Source organism: Lathyrus oleraceus, chromosome 6 (assembly GCF_024323335.1).
Source record: "Lathyrus oleraceus cultivar Zhongwan6 chromosome 6, CAAS_Psat_ZW6_1.0, whole genome shotgun sequence".
Taxonomy (NCBI): domain Eukaryota; kingdom Viridiplantae; phylum Streptophyta; class Magnoliopsida; order Fabales; family Fabaceae; genus Lathyrus; species Lathyrus oleraceus.
Genome location: NC_066584.1, coordinates 255,148,615 through 255,169,991, shown reverse-complemented (window position 1 = coordinate 255,169,991; position 21,377 = coordinate 255,148,615). Strand labels below are relative to the sequence as shown.

Sequence of the window (21,377 nt, the reverse complement as noted above, 5' to 3'; positions counted from 1 at the left end):
ATGTTGCACCTTGGGCACAACAACATGTTAGAATTTCTTTCGTGACATCTCCAAAGGTATTCTCGAAGGCTTTTGTTGGCTTTGGGATAGCCAAACTACATCCCTTCTTCCTTCATCTTCAGATATTTCTCCACTTCCTCCATTTCTGGGGGGGGGGGGGGGGGGTTGTTTCAGATCCACCATGTTGACACCTAGACTGGCGCCATCAGTGATTGAAATTTTCTCGAATTTCTTTCTTAGGCCCTTAGTAGCCTTAATTGCTTTCCCCTTGATACCTTCAGTGGCCATTGGTTCGACGTTAGCACCCTGCTTGCCTTTGACAGAGATTCCAAAGGGATCATCGTGATTTAGGCCATCAGTAGCCTACTTTCCATCTAGCGCATGGCCTTCATTTCTTAATGCCTTTACAACCTCCACTTCCCCTACGTCAATCATGTTGATTTCGACAGGTTCAGCATAGTTTGTATCAGCAATGTTGAGGGGATCAACATCAACCTTCATCTGGTTCTTTCCTTTGTCAGCGAACATAAGGTGGCCATCCCTGATTGCATTCTGAATAAGATCCCTGAAAAGAAAGCATTGTGAAGTTTTATGGCCTAAGAAATTGTGATATTTACAGAAGCCTCTTTTCTTTCGTTGTTCTAACGGAGGAATTTTGGTATTAGGAGGCACTATCATTTGGCCATCTTTTACTAATAAATCATAGATCTCGTCACATTTGGTAACATCAAATGTGTAAGTCTTTTTAGGAAATCTATCATTATTTTCAGTTTCGATAGGGTTCCTGCCATTCGAAGGTGTAAGTAATTTGCAGGCATAAGGTGGTGCTTCTTTTAATTCAGCCAAATCCACTTCGAATTCCTCAAGACCATAAGGGTCATCAGAGATTTCAGACTCTCCATCTTCTAATTCGACATAAGCAACCCTCTCTTTCTTATAATTCTTATTCGCTCTGGCCTTTTCAGATTTTAAGCGTTCGACCTGTCAAACCCTGTCTGCTAATTGGGCCATATCTCTTAGATGTTGGGTATCTAACTTTTTCCTGATGGAATAGTCTAAACCTCCAGCGGCCATTTCGACCAACTCGTGTTCAGGAACGATTGTAAAGTATCTAGATTTCAACAAACGGAACCTATTCAAATAATCATCTATAGGTTCGGTGAATTTTCTTTTGATACTGGCTAATTCCTTAAGACTTATCTTAGTTTGGCCCATGTAGAATTGTTCATGAAACAATCTTTCCAACTGAGGCCAAGCATCTATGGAATTTGGTGGCAAAGTTGTAAACCATGTGAAAGCATTTTTTGTTAAAGAACTAGGGAAATATTTCATCATTAGGTTCTCACTGTTCACCAAATCCCCTGCCTCAGTTATGTATCTAGCTATGTGTTCTACAGTGGATTCACTAGTGTCCCCTGAGAATTTGGTGAACTTAGGGATTTTACAACCCCTTGGTAATTCTGTTTGTAGGACATATTCTGATAAAGGAGAGGAATAATTTGGTCGTCGAAGTCCTGTGTTCAGACCATTCTCGGCCATGATTCTCTCTAGCATACTAGTTAAGTCATTTTCCAACATGTTTTCCTGCCTGACCCTATGAATTAATTCGTCTGCATCCTGGTCTCTATTAACCATTATCACTCTCCTAGGTTGTTCTTCAGGGACTTCCCGTCGAATTGGCTGTTGTTCTAATCTTGCCCCCATGACCCTTTCGTCAGGCGCTTTCCTTGGTGGTCGAACCTGATCTATAGTTGGTTCTTCTCCCTGGATTATAACCTGGTTTGGCCTGCATCGAACAACAGATTGTGGGGCGCCTAGGAAATCTGCTATGCGTCCCTCTGCGCTGACAATTGTTGGTATGTTTGGGCATTGTGAGTGTTAGTCCTATTCACATTCTGTATCAGGGGAGAAAAAATGGTATTCATTTCTCTGGCCAGAACTCCTACCATATCATGGTTACTAGCATCCATTTATTGTCTAAAGGCTGCCTGGTTATTCGTTATAAGGGTAGATAATAGTGTGGGGACTCCTTGTGGTTGGGTATTTCGACCTACATGGTTCATGCCAGAGCCATAATTTTGAATTGGCGAAATAACTGTATTTTGTGGTTGAGTATATATGGAAGAATTGCTTTGAAGTCCTGCCATGGCAGTAGATGACATTCAGTATGGGTATTCTTTCACAGGCCTAAAGTTCTCGAATCCTAGTGGCCTAGGGGTTGAAATTGCAGGAGTGTCTGCTACGTCTGACATAATAGGCATTGTTGTCGAACTATGCAATGCCATGGATCCATATGTTGGTATGGCCTGTTCACTAGGGATCTCAGTGGATACATCAATCGAATTTGCTCCGATTGTGCCTATTCCTTGGGGAGGGAATTGTTCCCCTTAACTGGTTATATTAACCATCTTTTTTGCGTTTTTTATGTTGGTTATAGGTTGCGAATTGTTGGCTATCCTTCCACTTCTAAGGATCATACAACACTAATTTTTAAACCAAAAGAATAACAACGATTATGTATTGTAAAAGTAAAGCAAACTATTGTAATTAACAATCCTTTTGACACTGTCCCACTGGGCGTGCCAATTTGTTTACCAGTGATTTCTGATAAACAACCACTAGTCTTCCAAATTTATATATTTTTGGTAACTTACAGGATCGACTAGATTGATCCTAGGACATGTGTCTCGAGAACTATGATTACGGTGATTTGACTCATGGTTAAGTTTGTTTCTGGTTTATGGACAACGAAAAGTGTTTTGACAATAATTCTGAACGAAACTTATGACTTTATGAACAAAGTAAATGATGATAACTTTGTAGTAAAAGGTTTTTTTAAAGATAACGAAAATACTTGGAAAGGGTAAAGATAAGTGACTCGAAGTAAATGCTTTAAGTTTTGAGAAAGTACAGGAAATGAAGACTTGGCGAAATGTAAATGCAAAAGTAAAAATGATGATAAAATACTGAAAATAAGGGCAATTCGACAGAATAAATGGCAGTGAATAACTTTAATTTAAATGACTTGCATGAAATAGATAACATGAACGAAACTTATGGTGTTCTTCATACATACATTTTCAGCGTAAAACTCTTTTCTCTCACTCTGGTACTTCGAGTATATTTTGTGAATTTTTGTATATCTGTTTGAACACACTGAAATCTAAAACTAAGACCCTTATTTATAATAATTCGACCCTAACGGCCTCTACACTGATGACTGCCACGTTCGACCTTCTCAAGTGTTGCATATCTCAGATGTTTTCACGTGTTGGCCTGACGAAACTGCTTCATTTAAATTTTAAATCTTTCCCACTTGAAGCTTCGACTCTGTCAAAACGCCTACGTCGAAAGAGCTTTGTGGAGATCAAAAATCTTCTAAGTCTCAGGCTTCGACAAGAAAGATTTATTTACCCAAGAAAAGTATTCAACAAACAGCTTCGACACAACCATTTTTTATTTATTCTCCAAAATGTAACATTTCCAAAGTACTTCAACTATTTGTCGAAATCTCCAGCTAACACAATCAATCACTTTTCTTTCCTCGTCAAACATCTTGATGTCAGTCTTAGTGGGTTGAAATACGAAAGCTCTGGATTTCTCATTGCACGATAAGAATACGTAGGCAGGAGAATTCAGATTCTTCGTGAGCTACCCTATTTATTAATAACCATTCACTCTTTATTCATCAATCAATACCATCTTTTTGAGATAAAATATACTTCTCCTTGGACTTCATGTACATCCTTTTAGGACAATATAACGGCAGTCCACCTCATGAATCAGAGTTGTTTGGATCATCCCTAAATATTTAATTCCTTCTTTTTGGCTAAGACGTCTGTTTACTCTTCGGTCCATAGTTTATTTCCTTCATGGATCCAAAATATTATTCATCTTTGATCTTGAACTGTTTGTTCCCCAGCCAGTGATATACTGCTCCTTGTATCTAACAATACTTTCTTTTGGGCCCCACATATACCTTTTTATGACGATATAGCAGTAGTCCACCTTGTGAACCAATAGTTGTTTGACTCGTACCCAAACATTTAATTCATTCTTTTTGGATAAGGCACATGTTTACTCTCTGGTTCCAAGTTTACTTTCCCTTTGTGGGTTCCCATATTATCATTATGTTGGTACTAGTTATACTTTTCATCACTGTCAATTTTCTCCTTTGTTTTCGTGGTTCCGCGAACTATGATTGCTCTGACTTTCTCATTGCACAGTGAGAATACGTAGGCACGAGGATGTGAATCCTTGGCGAGCATACTCCTAATTGAAATTCTGGTATCAGATATAAGATGTCGAAGGTAATGTCACGACACTAATATCTGTTAATACATAACGGATAATAAAACAGAATTGTAAAGCAATCAACACAAGCAATTGTTAACCCAGTTCGGTGCAACTCACCTACCAAGCCAGGAAGGAAATCCACTAAAATAGAATTAGTTCAAAGACTATCCGTACACTTCACCAAGTTACAGTCTTTCTCACCTAATCTCTACCCGTGCAATTTCTACCTAAGCACTCTTAGATATGAGAACCCACTCACTTCCCTTACAATCACACACCCGTGATTATAAATACAAATCCCTTGTGAAAAGAAAATACTTTTCAATTACAATATTCTTGATTTTACTTCACAGTTTCAATCAAGAAGACACACTCTTGATCTTGCTTCAAAGCTTTGATCAAGAAGATAAACCAGTCCAATTCAATCATCTATGGATGACTTGAATGACCTACAGACACAAACCCTAGCTCTCTCTCTAAATTTCGCTCAGTCTTGGTTGTGTATTCAATCAGGTTTTCTAAGTCCCTTTTTATAGAAACATTGGACAGCTTGAAAACCCTAAATATATTTTCCAATTAAATCTTTTCATATCAGCTGTAAAGATCTCCTTGGAAAATAAACAAATCTGGTTGATATTCCTGATAGATTGCGCCAGCTAGCCATATCTTCAATCAACCAATGATATACACCAATTATGCAATCATAAAACACCAGACATTCATACTGAATGTTCTGTGTCATGATGTCATGACATCGGGTCTGACATTTGGAAAAATCCTGCATAATCCAGTTTCCTTTTATAGCAGGTACAGCCATATCAGTTACCATGACAATGAATATGTCAACTGAAACAATCCTGCAGCATATGTCTTCCAATTTATCTCCAGCAGGTACATCCAATATCAGAAGCCTTAGCATTGTAAGTGGCATTCTGAAACAATCCTGCTTGCATATGTTCTTCAACTCCAGCAGGTACATATGATATCTCATGTTAAGACATCACACATAACATCTTGTGAACACTCTTTGTTTTACCAAAATTGCTGCCAACTTTTAGAAATAACAAACTCCCCCTTTGGCAAATTTTGTCTAAAACATATATCTGCCATTTTTGTTCACAAGGCAAACTCTATCAGTAGTTAAACCACATAACAGTAGTTTAATCAGCAGCAGAAGCAAAACAGTTACTAGCTATGGCTACTAGTAATACACACATGCACAAGGGTACTTCTCCTCCCCCTAGATCTATGCAAAAAACAACAGAATTACTAGTTATGGATGCAACTAGTAAGACACACAAATGCACAATGCACCAGGGTACTTCTTCTCTCCCTAAATCTGTGCATTCACCAAAAACAGCTACTGTAACTCCAGCACCTGTACCAGCCAGAATGTCACACTGACATCTGCTATAACATCAACACCTGTGCACCTCTTCATCAGCACCTGTGCACCTCTTCCAATAATGGTTGTACTTCTGTTTATCCATCTCAGCCAGTATCCAACTTCACCCAGCTCCACCAGCTCCATATACTTCTCCCCCTTTTTAGTCAAAATTGACCAAAGGTAAATAAGTCTCATAGAATCTTTACACCAATCACATCTCTCGCTATACCATACCTCACAAAACTCCATACTCTTTTTGTGAGAACTATCCCCAGACTCCTTTGATTGCTATAGATTCTCATACACACAGATCCCCAATTTTCCTCTTAAACATTCAAATTGATTGGCATCCAAGGCTTTTGTGAATATGTCAGCTAATTGCCTCTCTGTAGGAACATGCTCCAGTGCTATGATCTTTTCTTCCACAAGTTCTCTGATGAAGTGATGTCTGATATCTATGTGCTTAGTCCTGCTGTGCTGAATAGGATTCTTGGAAATATTTATAGCACTCAGGTTATCACAGTATAATGTCATGACTTCTTGTGTGACATTGTATTCAGACAATATTTGTTTCATCCAGACCAGTTGAGAACAACTACTTCCCGCTGCTATGTACTCAGCTTCAGCAGTGGATAGAGATACACAGTTTTGTTTCTTACTGAACCATGAAATCAGATTGTTCCCTAAGAAGAAGCATCCTTCTGATGTGCTCTTCCTATCATCAGCACTTCCAGCCCAGTCTGCATCACAGTATCCAGTCAACATAGATCCAGATCCATGAGTATATAGCATCCCATAGTCACTAGTGCCATTGACATATTTCAGTATTCTCTTTACTTGGTTTATATGACTGACTTTTGGTTCAGCTTGATATCTAGCACACACCAACAGCAAATGCAATGTCAGGTCTGCTTGTTGTGAGGTATAGCAGACTCCCTATCATGCTTCTGTATAGACTTTGATCTACACTGACACCATTTTCATCTTTGGAGATTTTTACATGTGTAGGAGCAGGAGTTCTTTTATGACTTGCATTCTCCATGGCAAACTTCTTCACAATGTTCTTGGCATACTTGCTTTGAGATAAGAAGATAGAGTCTTCCATCTGTTTGACTTGTAGCCCAAGAAAGTAAGTTAGTTCTCCAACAAGGCTCATCTCAAATTCAGATTGCATTTGTCTAACAAAGTGTTCAACCATCTGCTCTGACATTCCACCAAATACTATGTCATCTACATATATTTGTGCCACCATGAGCTTCCCTCCTTCATTCTTCACAAACAGAGTTTTGTCAATACCTCCTTTCCTGTATCCATTGTCAGTGAGGAATACTGTGAGCCTCTCATACCAAGCCTTGGGAGCTTGTTTTAACCCATAGAGGGCTTTCTTCAATTTGTACACATGTTTAGGAAGGTTTGGATCTGTGAAGCCTTTAGGCTGTTCAATATATACTTCTTCATTTAGGTAGCCATTTAGAAAGGCACTTTTCACATCCATCTGAAACAGTTTGAATTTCAGAATACATGCCACTCCAAGCAGTAATCTAATGGACTCAAGGCGAGCTACATGAACAAAAGTTTCATCAAAGTCAACTCCTTCTACTTGAGTATATCCTTGGGCTACCAATCTAGCTTTGTTTTTAGTAACAACCCCTTGTTCATCAGATTTATTCTTGTATACCCACTTTGTACCTATGACATTTACTCCTTCAGGTCTAGGAACCAATTCCCATACTTCATTCCTTTTGAATTGACCTAGTTCTTCTTGCATGGCATTGATCCAGAACTCATCAGTCAAGGCTTCCTTGATATTTCTGGGCTCAATCTTTGACAGAAAACAGCCATGTGAGATTACTTCTCTTAATCTAGTAGTGACTCCTTTATCTGGGTCTCCTATGATAAGGTCTTTGGGATGATCCTTCTGAATTCTGATAGAGGGTCCCTTGTTGATTTTGTCATCTTCAGGTTCAGTTTGAGGTGGTTCTTCTTCCTTATTCTTGTCTAAGGAGTCAGTTGGAGAATCATTCAGAGATGTCTCGACATCGTTTGTGACATCAGTCTGTTGATCATCAACCACTACATTAATGGATTCCATCAACACATTAGTTCTGGAATTGAAAACCCTGTAGGCTCTGCTGTTTGTTGAATAGCCCAAAAATATTCCTTCATCACTTTTGGGATCCATCTTCCTTCTTTGCTCACGATCAGCTAAGATATAACATTTGCTACCAAATACATGGAAGTATTTTACTGTAGGTTTTCTTCCTTTCCAGACTTCATAGAGAGTTGTGGGAGTCCCTTTCTTTAATGTCACTCTGTTGTCGACATAGCAGGCTGTGTTCATGGCTTCAGCCCAAAAATGATAGGGTAACTTCTTAGCATGAATCATAGCTCTGGCTGATTCTTGCAGAGTCCTATTTTTCCTTTCCACCACACCATTTTGCTGTGGAGTGATGGGGGATGAGAACTCATGATGAATTCCTTCTGAAGAACAAAATTCAGCAAATTTGCTGTTCTCAAACTCCTTTCCATGATCACTTCTAATTTTGATAACAGGACTTCCTTTTTCCCTTTAAAGCTTCAGACACGGCTCCTTAAAGACTTCAAACACCTCAGATTTTTCTCTGACAAAATTGATCCAGGTGTATCTGGAGAAATCATCCACCATCACATATGCATATTTCTTACCACCAAGGCTTTCTACCTGAATGGGTCCCATTAAGTCCATATGAAGTAGTTCCAGAACTTTGGTAGTTGTGTCATGTCTGAGCTTCTGGTGCGACATTCTTGTCTGTTTTCCAATCTGACATTCCCCACAAATTTTTTCTTCATCAATCTTTAAGTTGGGAATCCCTCTAACTGCTTCTACTGATATGATTCTCTTTATACCTTTCAGGTGCAGATGGCCCAATCTTTGATGCCATATCTTCACTTCTTCTTCTTTGGCTAAGGTACACATTGAAGAGTATCCAGTTTCTTGAGAGCTCCACATGTAGCAGTTGTCTTTGGACCTAACTCCCTTCATGATTACTTTATTTTCTTTGTTAGTAATCAGACATTCAGTTTTTGTGAAGTTTACATTCAGACCTTGATCACATAGTTGACTGATGCTTATGAGATTAGCAGTTAATCCCTTAACAAGTAGAACATCATCAAGGTCAGGAACTCCAGGGAAATCTAGCCTACCCATTCCCTTGATTTCCCCTTTTGCACCATCACCAAAAGTAACATAGCTCATGGCATGAGGAAGAAGTTCAGTCAACAGGTTTTTGTTCCCAGTCATATGTCTGGAGCAACCACTGTAAAAATACCAATCTTCTTTGGCTGAGACTCTGAGGGAAGTGTGGGCTATTAGACTTGTGACCTTTGTCTTAAGAGCCCATTGCTTTCTGCTGACAGTCTTGTGATGTTTGGACCTAGATTGGTGTTGAGACTGAACAGGACCAGGATAGCGCTTATAACAGGAGGGCTTCAGGTGGCCAAATTTTCCATAATATTGGCATTTCCATCTTTGATGGTTCCCTTTCTGCTGTTGTGACATCTGATGTGACATCTTAAATTTGCTTCTACCATGACTGCTCTTAGGTTTGGATTTTGATTTGCAACTGCACTCACCCTTGAATCCAATGCCAGATTTGTTTCCAGTTATTGGCCCAGTTTGGAGAATCTTGTCTAGGGTGGTAGATCCATTGTTAAGCATTTTTACATACTTAGTCATCTCATCTAGTTTGGAATTCAAGAATACAGCCTCAGTTTCCAATTTTGAGATGGTTTCCATATACTCTTTCTTCTCATTTTTCAGCTGAGCTATCACTTCCTCCTGTCTTTTAACTTGTCTGCACAATCCCGCCCTTCTGTGGCACCACTCTTTGTAGGTAGTGTCCAGCTCTTCAAAGGGTCTTTCATCATCAATTGACTCTTCCTCAGACCCCCATCTTCCTGTCAAAGCATTTACATGACTTGTAGCTTCTTCAGTTTCACTTCCATCAGACCAAGAGGCTACAAGACTCCTCTTTTGTTTCCTGAGGTAGGTCCCACATTCAGTTTTAATATGACCATACCCATTACACTCATAGCACTGAACTTCTTAGGGCTTTTCTTCAGACTTTGTGGTCTTACCAAAGCTAGTGGATTTATTGATGTCAGATGTGATGTTTTTGACATTGCCCTTAGCTCTGACATCTACCTTTTTCATTAGTCTGTTGAACTGTCTTCCCAACATTGCTATCTCATTTGCCAGGTCTTCATCAATGTCGTGACCACCTACCTCATCTTCCTCTTCGGTGTTTGACACAAATGCTATGCTATTGGCCTTCTTTTCAGCTCCATCACATATTCCCATCTCAAATGTTTGAAGGGACCCAATCAGCTCATCCACTCTCATATTTGAGATATCTTGAGATTCTTCTATGGCTGTGACTTTCATAGAAAATCTCTTGGGGAGTGATCTTAATATCTTTCTTACCAGTTTTTCATATGACATCTTCTCTCCCAAGGCTACAGAGGCATTGGCAATTTCAAGAATGCTCATGTAAAATTCATGAATATTTTCATCTTCTTTCATTCTTATGTTTTCAAACTTGGAGGTGAGCAGTTGAAGTCTAGACATCTTTACCCTAGATGTGCCTTCATGAGTGATCTTGAGAGTGTCCCAAGCCTCTTTGGCTATTTCACAGTTATTTATCAGCCTGAAAATATTTTTGTCCACTCCATTGAAGATGGAATTCAGAGCTTTAGAGTTTCCAAGAGCAAGATCATCCTCCTCCTTGGACCATTGTTCTTCGGGCTTCTTCTCAGTGGTGACTTCTCCTTCTTTAGTAATGACAGGATGCACCCAACCTGTTAGCACAGCTTTCCAAACCTTGTTATCAAGGGATTTCAGAAACGCTACCATTCTAGGTTTCCAATAGTCATAGTTAGAACCATCCAAAATTGGTGGCCTATGAACAGATCCTCCATCTCTCTCCATTGTACCAGAAAGTATTGCCCCTATATCTCACCCAGAACCAGAGCAGGATGCCTGCTCTGATACCAATTGAAATTTTGGTATCAGATATAAGATGTCGAAGGTAATGTCACGACACTAATATCTGTTAATACACAATGGATAATAAAACAGAATTGTAAAGCAATCAACACAAGCAATTGTTAACCCAGTTCGGTGCAACTCACCTACGTCTGGGGGCTACCAAGCCAGGAAGGAAATCCACTAAAATAGAATTAGTTCAAAGACTATCCGTACACTTCACCAAGTTACAGTCTTTCTCACCTAATCTCTACCTGTGCAATTTCTACCTAAGCACTCTTAGATATGAGAACCCACTCACTTCCCTTACAATCACACACCCGTGATTATAAATAACAATCCCTTGTGAAAATAAAATACTTTTCAATTACAATATTCTTGATTTTACTTCACAGTTTCAATCAAGAAGACACACTCTTGATCTTGCTTCAAAGCTTTGATCAAGAAGACAAATCAGTCCAATTCAATCATCTATGGATGACTTGAATGACCTACAGACACAAACCCTAGCTCTCTCTCTAAATTTCGCTCAGTCTTGGTTGTGTATTCAATCAGGTTTTCTAAGTCCCTTTCTATAGAAACATTGGACAGCTTAAAAACCCTAAATATATTTTCCAATTAAATCTTTTCATATCAGCTGTAAAGATCTCCTTGGAAAATAAACAAATCTGGTTGATATCCCTGATAGATTGCGCCAGCTAGCCATATCTTCAATCAACCAATGATTGCCACCAATTGTGCAATCACAAAACACCATACATTCATACTGAATATTCTGTGTACAGGATGTCATGACATCGGGTCTGACATCTGGAAAAATCCTGCATAATCCAGTTTCCTTTTATAGCAGGTACAACTATATCAGTTACCATGACAATGAATATGTCAACTAAAACAATCCTGCAGCATATGTCTTCCAATTTAGCTCTAGCCGGTACATCCAATATCAGAAGCCTTAGCATTGTAAGTGGCATTCTGAAACAATCCTGCTTGCATATGTTCTTCAACTCCAACAGGTACATATGATATCTCATGTTAAGATATCACACATAACATCTTGTGAACACTCTTTGTTTTACCAAAATTGCTACCAACTTTTAGAAACAACACTAATTATTCCTCCTTCCGCCTTAGGGCACCACTCATATCTTTAATGATCCATGATATACCTCCAATCATTACACCGTTCACCCTGGTGACACATTGTTTCTTTGAAACTAAAACACAATTTTCTTTGGAATTACATATACACCCTTTTAGGACCATATAGTAGAAATCCTCATTTATACTTATAGTTGTTTGTCTCATACCCATACATTTTATTCCTTATTTTTTGGCTAAGACGGTGTTTCCCTCTATGGTACAAATTCCATTTCTACTATAGATTCCAACATACCCTGACCTTTGGTTTCAAACTATACCTCTTCAGTCATAGTTACCGAGTCCTTCACTTCTTTGACTTTGGCCATTCAATCCATTTATCTCCATGATGGATGCAAACTCTACCTTCATTTAATCCACGTGATATACTCTTGCTTGGAGCCAAATACACAATCTCTTTGAGCTCCATCTTGTGTCACCTTGTGAACCAAGAGTTGTTTGGCTCATACCCAAACACTTAATTCTCCTTGTTTTTGGCTATACCATATAGTGGCAGACGCTGCCGGCTAGTCCATATATCGGTCAACGCCAGTTTTACTCTTGGGTTCATATTTTCACCCCTTGTTGGAGTTCAAATCATACAATCCTTTGGTTCAAACCATACCTTGATAACAACTTCTTTCATCTCCTGCCTTTAGTTCTATGAACTACGAAGCTCTAAATTCCTTATTGCACTATAAGGATACGTAGGCATGAGGGCCCCATGTTGGTGTAAGCCCTAGAGGCCAATACTTTTGGTACTTGTATCGAATTATTTATTAATAATAAAAGGCATTTTCTTTATTATGGTTGATTAATAAAGTCCCTAGAATAGATAGTCCGTTTAATGTATTAAGTGTGACTTAATCATGAGACCACATTAAACATAAGGGCACTGTTCTTAAAGTATCCGTAGTCGAGCTTTAATGTGAAGGGGGATAACATTAGGAGTAATATTTATACCGGATTGACCCGCTATGAGAATACTATATAGAAAGTTATGCAAAGTGTCATAAGTTATTCTCATGGTGATAATAGTGTATACCACTCTTCGACCTGAAACCACTATGGATCCTAGATGTAGAGTCGAGTGCTTTATTGCTGATCCAACGTTGTCCATAACTGGATAACCATAAAGACAGTTGATGGGTACTCCACAAAGCATGCTGAGGGACATGAGTGTCCTAGATGGAATTTGCCCATCCTGCGTAACAGGATAAATGTCTATGGACCCAATATTGAACTGGACAAGGATGACACGGTCTATACCTTGTGTTCAATATAGACATAAGGGCAAAGGGGTAATTATACACATAATTATTATCACAGGAGGTTTTGTCAGATCACATGACATTTTCGTGACTTGGGTAGCAGTGATGTGTTTCTAGATACCGCTCACTGTTTATTATGTTAAATGCGTGATTTAATATAATTGCCAACGCCGCGAAAACCTATAGGGTCACACACAAAGGACGGATTGATGAGAGATAGAATAATTAAGGAACATCGTAAGGTACGGTGTACTTAAGTAGAATACGAAATATGGTAAGGTACCAAATACTTAAGTGATTTTGGCATTTTATGAGATATGGGCCAAAATGCACTTAAGTGGGCTTTTTGGCTTGAAGCCCACACAAGTGGTTCTATAAATAGAACCCCTTGGGTAGAAGCATAGTAACTCACTGAGACAGACAAAACAACTGAAGAGTTGGAATTTCGTATCTCTCTCTCACTCAAAGCCTTCATTCATAACAGCTAGCACTGTGATTGAAGGAATCCGTTCGTGTGGACTGAGTAGAGACGTTGTCATCGTTCAACGTTCGTGATCGCCCCGTGGATCTGTATCAAAGGTTTTGATCATTATCATAAATCTGCACCAAAGGTTTGAATCGCCACAAGAGGTAACGATTCTATCACTGATCATGCCCATTCGTAAGGATCACTAAATGGAGAAAATTTTAAATTCCGCTGCGCCTTGGATGGCAATTCTCCAACACCCTAATCCTCACCGAGCACTTTATCTATTTCTTTTCCTTTTCCCTTATTCTTTTGTGAGTAATCTTTAAATATAACACCTATTTGAACAAGAACAATTAAAACGGTTCCCATGGAGTACCATGGATGTAAGGGGTGCTAATACCTTCCCCTTGAATAGCCGACTTCCTTACCTAACATATCTCTTTCCCCCGAATTTTATCGATGTTTTCCCTTTCCTTAGGGAATAAATAAAGTTCAATGGAGAATCTGTTATATGTTCGAGCATGCGATGTGTTCGGGTATATTTCCACCAGCTTTAGTTGCCGACTCTGCTGGGGATACTCTACTACTTGAAGTACTTTCTAGTCGCTAAAAGGAGTCGAGCCTAGTTTTGATTTCTTTTTAGCTTGCTTAGGGTATTTATCTTTGCACTTTACTCTCTTTATCATTATGTTCATTTGCTTTATATTATGGATATTTATATATGATGCTGTTGGGTTGGGGTTGATGCTACATGAGTGAAGCTCTATACCCGAGCTTAGTATACAAATAGGATAGGTTCATGGATAGTCGTGTACACCTGGGTTTTGCGTGTTGGGTTGTCACGAGAGCCACACCCAGACTAGATTCACTTGGAAGTACTTTTGTCTTGCGAGAATTCGTTACGACAAGGTATTTTCATTTGCATTTGGTTATTATTCATTTCACCTGTTAATATGCCCTGGTTTTGGAGCCATGCTTGGCCATGCTTTTCATTGATCTTTTCAATCATTGTTATGTATTTTGGTTCATGTTTAATGATTCATTCATGGATCCATGATTTGATTCCAATCCTTCACGAACTTTAGTTCAATCCATTTTTAAGTCAATTACAAGTTATGGTCATAGAGGATTAAAAGTCATATCGTTTCAAGGTCGTGGTAAATTCAAAATCTCATATAGATGTCACATTCATGACCAATATCTCATTCAGATAGCCATTACATCTCATTGTTCATTACATGAAAAAGTGCAAAATTTGGAAACTTTGACCAATTGTTGACTTTGGTCAACAATTGACTTTTTGGTCAACCAATTGATCAAAGTCAACCACCTAACTAAAAACTATTTTATTTGTTTGAATGATTCACCATTTTAAACCTTTCGTAAGTCATGCCTAAATCAATGTAAATCATCCATTTTCAATACAACCATTTTTGGAACCAAATTCCAATATTCAATTTTCCATCCAAACCACATTTACTTCTAAACATTCAACCTCTAATTTCCATCATATTACCTATAATCATAGTCCAATACAAATTCAAATTCAAATTCCAAACATAACCATTTCATAAACCAAATTCCATCATGAACCATTAAACCTTAATTCAATCCCCATTAAACCATAAACCATTAATTCCATTAAATCAAATTTATTATAATATGAACCAATTCATTATTTCCATTACAACCATACATCCATTTTCATTCAAATTGTCAAACCAATTTATACATTTACAATTCATTATAAGTTCCTATCATAATCCCATGCAATTTCCAACACATAAAAAACCATTTCAATTCAATCATCATAAAAGTTACACAAACCAATTGCCATGTAAAATTACAAATTACAATCATTCATTTAAATCCTACATTACAATAATATTACATTCCAAACTTACAACCAATTTGCATCGTGACCAAAAGCATATCCAATGACCAATTCAAGAATTCCATGAGCAAGCCATTCCACAATCCAAGTCAGCCCACACGATTCATTCTAATGCACTTCAAGGCCTCCAAAACTTCACAAACCTGCAAAAAACAACTCAGTTCAATGATCCTCCAAATAACTTCCAATAGAAATCAACAAGAGGCTTAAAACATAATGTAGCGGGGTATTCGTTACCATTAGAGATATTGACTAAATCCAAGGTAAACCATACAAGTCGAGTCGCCACAGCACTTCTATTTATCCAAAGGAATGGTTAGAAAGCGAACAAAAACCTAAAAGTTTTATCGAATCGAAAACTAGTAAAAATATCAGAGATCTGGGTAAGGGGGTTGGTTATGCAATGGGAAGGTTTTAAGCACCCAAGACATCCTAGGTACTCCTAGGGAGCCCTTTTCATAAGTGTTGTTCTAGTCTAAAGTAATATTTACTAAAAGGAAGGTTAAAAGAAAATGACTCGCAAGGATGTCGCATCCACTGCCTACGTATCTCATCTAAGTATGAGAATCAGAGTCTTCGTAGCTCGGCTACCTATGGGTTAAAGAGAAGTGCGCTCGGTAAGACGTCGCGTCTTATACCTACGTATCTCATCTGGAATGAGAATTAGAGCAAAACGTAGTTCGGCTACCTATGGGTTAAAGAGAAATGTACTCGGTAAGACGTCGCGTCTTATGCCTATGTATCTCATCTGGAATGAGAATCAGAGCAAAACGTAGCTCGGCTAACTAGGGGTTAAGGATTGCCATCTGAACATGGACTTACAAAAGAGGACACAGCTGTGTCAAAGGAGGGTGGGCAGTGTGTTCAACGTCCTAGCAGTAGGTGTCGCAGCTCGCTGACTCGAGTCTTAGGCAGTTACCTCTTTGCAATAGAACGGACTAACATGCCACAAGATCGGAGACGCACGGAAGGTCTAAAAATGGGGAAGCTCTACTCTAGAGTTGTCATGCAATATGGACCTATGTGTTAGGATTTACAAAGGGGAATATCTACCTAATGTTAGCATGCAAAGAATAGGGGAATTCTACCTATGTTATCATACAAAGGGTTCTACCTAATGGGTGCTACCTAAACGGAACAAGAGTCGACGGATGGAACGCGGAGAGGAGTTACGGATAAGGGTAGATGGCGATACCGGAGGCAATCGACTTACAGGTAGATGGTGATTCCTGAGGCAATCGACTTACAAGAGGATGGATGAATGCGTGCTGGTTCTGTTAAGTTTTGAAAATGATTACTCGACGTTGGATCGAGCTTTTGATCTTATTTTGAAATGGTTATCGGATGTTCATTTTAATTCTTGTATTAACAGGTGACTAAAGAAATAAAGAAATAAATATTATACACTTTATGGGAGAGGGGTACATTTGTTATGAATGGGGATTGTTCATGGCAAACAAACAATAAGAATATATGCCTCATACATCATACAAGTAAGCAACAATTATCACTCAGATCGGATAAATAAACAATATATAATCAAACCAAAGAATCAAATAATGGAGAATTTAAACAATGCATGGGAGTATGAACATGTTAAATAATCAAGCAATAGAAAGCATGAATGAGAGAAACAAGTATAAAAGATAACAGATGAATCAAACAGATGAAAATATGCATACGAAGAGTCCACAAAATAATTTAATCAGGAAATGAGGTAAGGACCAAATAAAATCAAGGTAAAATGCCTCTAATACATGGCATATGAGATGAATGAAGGAGGATCAAAAGATCTCTTCAATTTCCATAAGCAATCCCAAAGTCAAACATCGATCATACAGAAGTCAACTAAAAATTCAAGTCAACTTAAAAAATAACGAATAAATAACAAATTAATCAAGAAAATTATTAAAAATTAAAATAAATAAGGTGGGGTCAGGACATCATCATCCCCCAAAAATATTTTAAAAATAATGAAAATTGGCACGTGAATTAATTAAAACAAAAAACATAGGTCAAACCAAAAGTCAATTAATAAGACTAGGTTAAAAATAAATCAAGAATAAATAGTAAATTATTTAATAAAATCATGAAAAATTAAACTAAATAAGGTGGGGTCAGGACATCATCATCCCCTAAAAAGATTTTAAAAATAATGAAAATTGGCATGTGAATTAATTAAAACAAAACATAGGTCAAACCAAAAGTCAATTAATAAGACTAGGTTAGAAATAAATCAAGAGTAAATAGTAAATTAATCAAGAAAATTATGAAAAATTAAACTAAATAAGAAGGGGTCAGGAAATCATCATCCCCCAAAAATATTTTAAAAATAATGAAAATTGGCACGTGAATTAATTAAAACAAAAAACATAGGTCAAACCAAAAGTCAATTAATAAGACTAGGTTAAAAAAAATCAAGAATAAATAGTAAATTATTTAATAAAATCATGAAAAATTAAACTAAATAAGGTGGGGTCAGGACATCATCATCCCCTAAAAAGATTTTAAAAATAATGAAAATTGGCACGTGAATTAATTAAAACAAAACATAGGTCAAACCAAAAGTCAATTAATAAGACTAGGTTAGAAATAAATCAAGAATAAATAGTAAATTAATCAAGAAAATTATGAAAAATTAAACTAAATAAGAAGGGGTCAGGAAATCATCATCCCCCAAAAATATTTTAAAAATAATGAAAATTGGTACGTGAATTAATTAAAATAAAACAAAAGTCAAATAAAAATTCAACCAACCAAACTAGGTCAAAAATAAATCCAAAATAAATTGAAAATGTGAAATAAAATTCCAAGAAAAGGTCAGGTTGACCATGAGACAATGGTCTTTATTCATCCCAAAAATCAAATGCTAACAATAAATTTAAGTCATAAAAATAAAATCAATAAATAAAGTGTGTTAAAATCAAACATTTAGAATAAATAATTAAAATAAAATATTAATATTAAAAAAATACGAAAATAAAAACTATATAAAATTAAATAAAACGTTAAGAAAAGTGAAAAATACTTTTGGGTAATTTTATGGATGAAGAAAGTATTTTAAATAAGAAAAAAAAGTATGAAGATGGAAGGATTAATGGTGATGAACATGGTAAGCATGCGTAGATATATCAAAACATGGCCATGGAAGAGGTGATTACCTAATGGAAAATAGAAGTGGAATGGAATATGATATGTGATGAAGCTTTGCCTCCTTGCCACGAAATTTCAATGCTCCTTTAGGGTTAGGGTTTCAGCTTCTTAAATAGGGTGGATTAGGTGTTCTCATGGGCTTTTTAATAAGTGATTTATCCATAAGAATAAAAGTGTGAAGTGAGGTGTAAAATGTTGTTATTTTGGGACAAACTTAAGTGAATGGATGTCCAATGCATGGCCAAAATAACTAAACAAAACGTTACTGGTTTGTGCAGCATTCTTAGAAAATCTGATTGCGCCAGCCAGGCCCAAAATCTGTCTAGAAAATCAAGTCATGGTGCCCACTTTAAATGAATGTATCTCTCAAACCATGGATCCAAAGTGGGATGATTCAAAAAGGATGTGAAAGAGGACATGGCAAGGTACAATTGTTGTGAAGAAAGTATTTTCAAATAATGCCTTGAAGTGCAAGAAAACTGGCCAAGAAGTCTTGACAAATTTTGAAGATTTTGGACTTAGAAATTTTTCTAAGTGTCCTAAAAAAATGTCTCACTTTGACTAAGCATAACTTTCTCAATTCTAATCCAAATGGAGAAAACTTTATATCTCTAAAAGGCTTGGAACAAGAGGAACAACTTTCATGTTGGAGATATTTCCAAATGGAGCTTTTATATTGATGCAAAATGGGCTTAAAGTGAGTGCAACGATCATGAAAACTTGCCCTAAATGGAAAGTCAACCATTTCCAAATTAAGTAATTTTTCCAATTCCTGATTAAATGATGAATCCATGATCCAACCTTGATCAAATTTCACATGTAGGATCCCCTAGGCATGGATTTTAAGATTCCACTCTCAAAATGTCAAGAGTTGACTTTTCTGGCCCCACAGTTGACTTTTTCCAAACTGTCTGATTCTCGATTCCATTGATCAATTGAAGCACTTCTATCTCAAATGAAGAGTTGATTTTTTGTATGTAGACCCTTGTGGACATATGGAGGGCCATGGAAAATAGTTTCACCCAAAGAATCAGAAATAAACTGGTTTTATACCAAACCCTAGTTTTAGGGCAAAATGATCAAGAACTGATTTCACTGATTGCCAATGGATCTTTCTGAGATAATTGTGAATCTTCCTAGGCCAAGATGCTTGTCTAATCATGACATGGATGAGCTCCTCTACTTCCAACCAAACATTGCCTGTTGCAGGTAGCCATGAAACCCTAATTTCTGATTAAATCCAGATGATCACTCTGATAGCTTTGAATCCTTCACTGATGAACTAAGGACCATAATAAGATACTTGGACCCCCCTGAGACCCTTAAGACTTGTATACTTAGAAAATGAAATCCAATTCTCAATCTTGCTTTATGTGGGCTCCTTTTGTTAATGAGTGATCGATCAAAACCTGATCTCCATGTCACTAATGCAGTATGCAATGAGTATGACCTAATATGATGCTAATGAAGTGTAAAACATAATCCCATGCTTCCAGGAAAAATGAAGGGTAAATTTTGGGGTATTACAGTTGCCCCTATTCAATCAACTAGAAACCCGAAATGAAGATAGCAATGGCTTTCGCACTTTCGAGGTATCAAGTGATTGAATACGATAAAAGCCCGAAAATTTACACTGAAGTGAAAAATGAAGTAACAATGCCTGTCAGAATCGGCCAAGAGGTGGTCTTGAAAAAGAATCCGTCTGGTATGGTGAGAGTCGGTCTGAACACCGAAACAAGGAATGTTAACCTGAATACCAAAATAAATGGTAACACAGAAATAGCCATGGCCTGAATGCCGCTCATCAATCTGAATACTGGAAATGAATTCGATCTGGGCATCGGACGATACTTGATTATCAAACATCGGTATGAACACCGGGAAACTGGCCTGAGTGCCACTTCGGTCTGAATACCAGAAAACTGGCCTGAATGCCACAAGTTGCATCGACCTAAACGTCAGAAACTTCTTTGATCTGAACATCGGAAAACTGGTCTGAATGCCACTTCGGTCTGAATACCGGAAACTTTCATGCCTGTCAGCATCGGCAGAAATAGGGAAAATGATAATTGAGGCGGCGCGTGGGCCAACGACCCCTGCTGGGAATAATAAAGATAAGTCATGAACAATCTTTAGTCTGAGTACTGGAAACAACTTCTGGCTTATCACTTGGGATACCGAGAATGCCTTATGCTTTACATGCGTATGTTTGAATTTTTCAATGGCGTAATGCTCCATGAAAATGGAAATGCTACGCAATTTGGGAGGATGCAATGCAATATGATTCTACATGCAGGGATGCAAAATGCTTGATTAGAGAGAACGCCAAGTTGAGGCAAGGAATTCTGCTGAGGAAATGATCAACATCTTCTGGACCCTAGCAAGGCTGTTGGAGATGCACAGCACAAAGAACTCTGTGGGGAAATGACCTGCCACACGGTGTTCTGGCAAAGAACAAAATACTGAGGCTCTAACTGGGGAGAGAATGGCACTGAAAACGTCCTGCTGAGGAAAGCGACAGTGGTTCTGGCAACCATAATCGGCGAGAGAGACGACTCAGTAGGGGAAGCAAACACCGATACGGTACCGAGATTCTGCTTCAAGGAAAGAGACCATGGGTCTAGCGTCGAGATCATCGATCTGGCATCGAACTCCAAGGAGTAACCGCTTCTACTGGGAAGATATAGTCTGACACTGTCAACTCCGCTGGGGATATATAGTCTGACACTGTCAACTCCGCTAGG

General features: G+C 37.8%; 1 protein-coding gene across 1 annotated transcript; it reads right to left on the bottom strand.

Moving 5' to 3' along the window:
• Positions 1–363: 363 nt before the first annotated feature.
• Positions 364–1,704, bottom strand: LOC127095015 (uncharacterized). The gene is made up of 2 exons (XM_051033766.1): positions 1,037–1,704; positions 364–952 (listed from the first exon to the last, which is right to left on the bottom strand). Exons 1-2 carry the CDS (start codon positions 1,702–1,704, stop codon positions 364–366), a joined length of 1,257 nt encoding a protein of 418 aa, XP_050889723.1.
• Positions 1,705–21,377: the final 19,673 nt, after the last annotated feature.

Coding starts and splice junctions, on each gene's coding strand:
- LOC127095015 (XM_051033766.1), bottom strand. CDS start 1,704: ATGGGGGCAAGATTAGAACAACAGCCAATTCGACGGGAAGTCCCTGAA. Junction 953..1,036: donor GACTATTCCATCAGGAAAAA/GTTAGATACCCA, acceptor TGAAAAGGCCAG/AGCGAATAAGAATTATAAGA.